The 3220-nt window shown below is 51.5% G+C and overlaps 1 protein-coding gene across 1 annotated transcript in view; it reads left to right on the top strand.

Annotated features, from left to right (window-relative positions):
- The window catches only part of LOC105517939 (uncharacterized protein FLJ43738), a 59039-nt gene that overhangs the window by 25562 nt on the left and 30257 nt on the right, over positions 1-3220 (top strand). The window contains exon 4 of the mRNA XM_011950712.1: positions 1356-1582. Within this exon, the coding sequence (XP_011806102.1) occupies positions 1356-1582 (227 nt within the window). The remainder of the gene's footprint in view (positions 1-1355; positions 1583-3220) is intronic.

Here is a 3220-nt window from a genome sequence, read left to right on the forward strand (position 1 = left end):
TAATCCCAGCTACTCAGGAGGCTGAGGCAGGAGAATTGCTTGAACCTGGGAGGCGGAGGTTGCAGTGAGCTGAGCTCACACCACTGCACTCCAGCCTGGGCAACCAGGGTCTCACCATTCCCTCATTGAGCAGCTGCTAGCCCACAATGGCTCTAGGGGAGCTGTGAGCACACCAGTCCCCACTCTCAGGAGGCCACAGTTCAGAAGGAGAGATGACATAAAGAACACAGGCAGTGGGGTGCCCTGGGACCCAGCAGGGGCATGGAGGAGGGGACTGCTTCTTTCCCCAGGGCAGGAGAGGCTGCTGTTGAGGAAGGGCCAGGGGATGTTCAGCAGGCGGACAGTTCACTTGCTGCTGGGTGTGGGGCAGGAGGTACAAACCCTGTCTTTATATTTTTAGAGCCAGCAACAGGTCTGGCCCTAGCTAGTGCTCGCTGGATGTATTAATGAAGGAGGAGGAGGAGGCTGGAGAGATAGGAAGGATAAAGATCTTGGTTGGAACCAAGAGGCTTTTCTTTGATTCCATGGCCCTCATCTTTGGCATGTGGGGTGGTGCCACAGCATTTGGGAGGAGGCCAGACCCGGTCCTGCCTGGTAGGTGACAGGAGGTAGCTGAGGGTTCTATGAAGGAAAGAGAAGCACACTTTTTAGGAAGTGCTTACTGCATCCAAGGTAGTTGCATCCATATAGCTTTATTTCTATCTGAGGGTGAGGAAACCATATTCAGAAAGGCTAAGGTTGTGCCAGGGTCACTGTGACAGAGTGAGGGCAGGAATCTACCGCACAGTGGACTTCGGAGGCAGCTGAGACAGTCAGCAGCCAACAGCCATGACCAAGCATGGGTTCTGGACCCAATGCCACTGCACACCAGGCCATGGCAGAAGGCACCTAGGAGGAGACTTCAGGGCTGGGGAGGTCCTTGAGCTTTGCTGAGGACTCTCTCTCCAGCCTCCTTCTCCTCCTCTATTAGCCAGCCCCCTGAGGCTCCTTGCATGATGTCCTCCTGGTGCGGAAGGCTCTGTGCTCTACATCCCTGATGGACAGCTGGTGGGGCTGTGTCCCGATGGGGTATGGGAGGAGGGGAAGCATGGCTAAGGACACAGGAACACAGCAGCACTCAGAGCAAACCATGGGCAGCCTTTGGCTTCTGGGGGCTGGGGAGAAGATGGAGAAGGAGGCTTTTGCCAGGAGCCCAGGCCTAGCAGACTGGAATGGGAGCTCTTTCGTTATAAGCTCCAGGGCCTGGGACCAGCTAAGCAGCCTCTGAGTGTTCATTTCCTGCTGTAGGATGGGAGTGATTACACTTGTCTTGCAAGGTAGGAGAGGTTCAGTGGGGCAGTGGTTCTTTGTTCCAGGATCCACGACATCTGCTATAACAGCACCACCCTCTGGGACGTGATGGTGAGGAACCTGCTGCCCTCCTCTGCTATGATCAAAGACTTGAGCCAAGAGTTTGGGATGCCCCTTTCGCAAGAAGAACTCACAGATGAGAAACTGTTCACCCTACCACCTCAGCCAGCCCCCAATCTTGAGGACTACCATGGTCGGGACTCCAGCCTCACCTTAGAGATCCACGCCCACCAGGAGAAGTACCTGCAGTGGCGGAGCGCCATGCTGCTGAAGAACAAAGACAAAACACACAGTTTCATCCAGGTGGGCTGCCTTCCTCTCCAACTTGGAGCTCCCAGGCCTCACCTGGGCGGTCCAGGCGCCTGCTGAGAGGCACAGGGCATATTCCTGAGTGGGACATTTGCCTCTGGTCCGTGCCTGCGCTCCTGGCCTGGGTTACCCCACTGGATGGGCAAAAAGTGCAGGAGGTGGGGCTGAGCCATGTCAGAAACCTTCACTCCCAGTCCTAGATAACCTTGTCCTTCCTGGAAGGTGAGAAGGAATGCTATTGGGTGTATTACCTTTATCATGGCCCCCAGAGTTCATTATAGAGAAAGAACTGTGGCACGTGTGTGTGTGTGTGTGTGTGTAAGTAACATGTTGCTTAGGTTGCTCAGGGCATAAGTGTCGTAAGATGTCCAAGCAACATGGGACATAAACTAATCTGCATGACAGAGGGAGAGAATGGGAGACTGAGAAGCTGGTGAGAGGGTAGAAGGCTGGTGCTATGCGGCCTGAATGGGCAAGGAGAACCTCGCTCACCCCATGCCAACCAAAAGGACATGAAAACACAAATATCTGTGGTATGACTTGGAGTTGTCTGCCCGTGGTCTGTGTGAAGGCCCTACCATGCCCCGCAATTCTCCAGTTTAAAAACAGAAGTCTCCTAGAAGCTTGTAAGTTTTATATGTGTGCATTCTTTATGAAAACCAAAGAACAGACTTCTTTTATTTTGTGTGAATCGGAGTCTCACTATGTTGCTCAGGCTAGAGTACTATGACTTGATCATGGGTCACTGTAGCCTCTAACTCCTGGGCTCAAGCAGTCCTCCCACCTTGGCCTCCTGAGTAGACAGGCATGTGCCACCATACCTGGTTAATTTTTTTTTACTTTTTTAAGAGATTGGGTCTTGCTGTGTTGCCCAGGCTGGTCTCCAGCTCCTAGGCTCAAGGGATGCTCCTGCCTCGGCCTCCCAAAGTGTTGGGATTACATATGTGAGTCACTGTGCCTGGCTGTTTTTTCCATTAGTGTTCAGGTTTTTAGCTTTTTCAAAAGAACCAGTTCTTGGATTTATCAATTCTGCTTTTTCTGTTTTTCTAATTCATTAACTTCAGCTTTTATTTTTATGATACTTTAAAACATACACCTTTCTCCTTTTTTCTATATTCTCGAGTTGGCTATTTCATTCATTTTTATTTCTCTTATTTAATAAATATATATATATCATAGAACTTTGGGAGGACGAGGTGGGCAGGCTGCTTAAGCTCAGGAGTTTGAGACCAGCCTGGGCAACATGGCGAAACTGTCTCTACAAAAAATTAGCTGGGCATGGTGGCATGTACCTGTAGTCCTAGCTACTCAGGAGGCTGAGGCTTGAGCCTGGGAAGCACAGGTTGCAGTGAGCCGAGATCACGCCATTACATTCCAGCCTGGATGGCAGAGTGAGACCTTGTCTCAATGCGGGGCACAGTGCCTCATGCCTGTAATCCCAGCATTTTGGGAGGTTGAGGCAGGCAGATCCCTTGAGGCCAGGAGTTCAAGACCAGCCTGGCCAACATGGCAAAACCCCTGTCTCTACTAAAAATACAAAAATTAGCTGGATGTGGTGGTG

This window comes from Colobus angolensis, unplaced genomic scaffold, assembly GCF_000951035.1.
Source record: "Colobus angolensis palliatus isolate OR3802 unplaced genomic scaffold, Cang.pa_1.0 Scaffold31, whole genome shotgun sequence".
Taxonomy (NCBI): Eukaryota; Metazoa; Chordata; class Mammalia; order Primates; family Cercopithecidae; genus Colobus; species Colobus angolensis.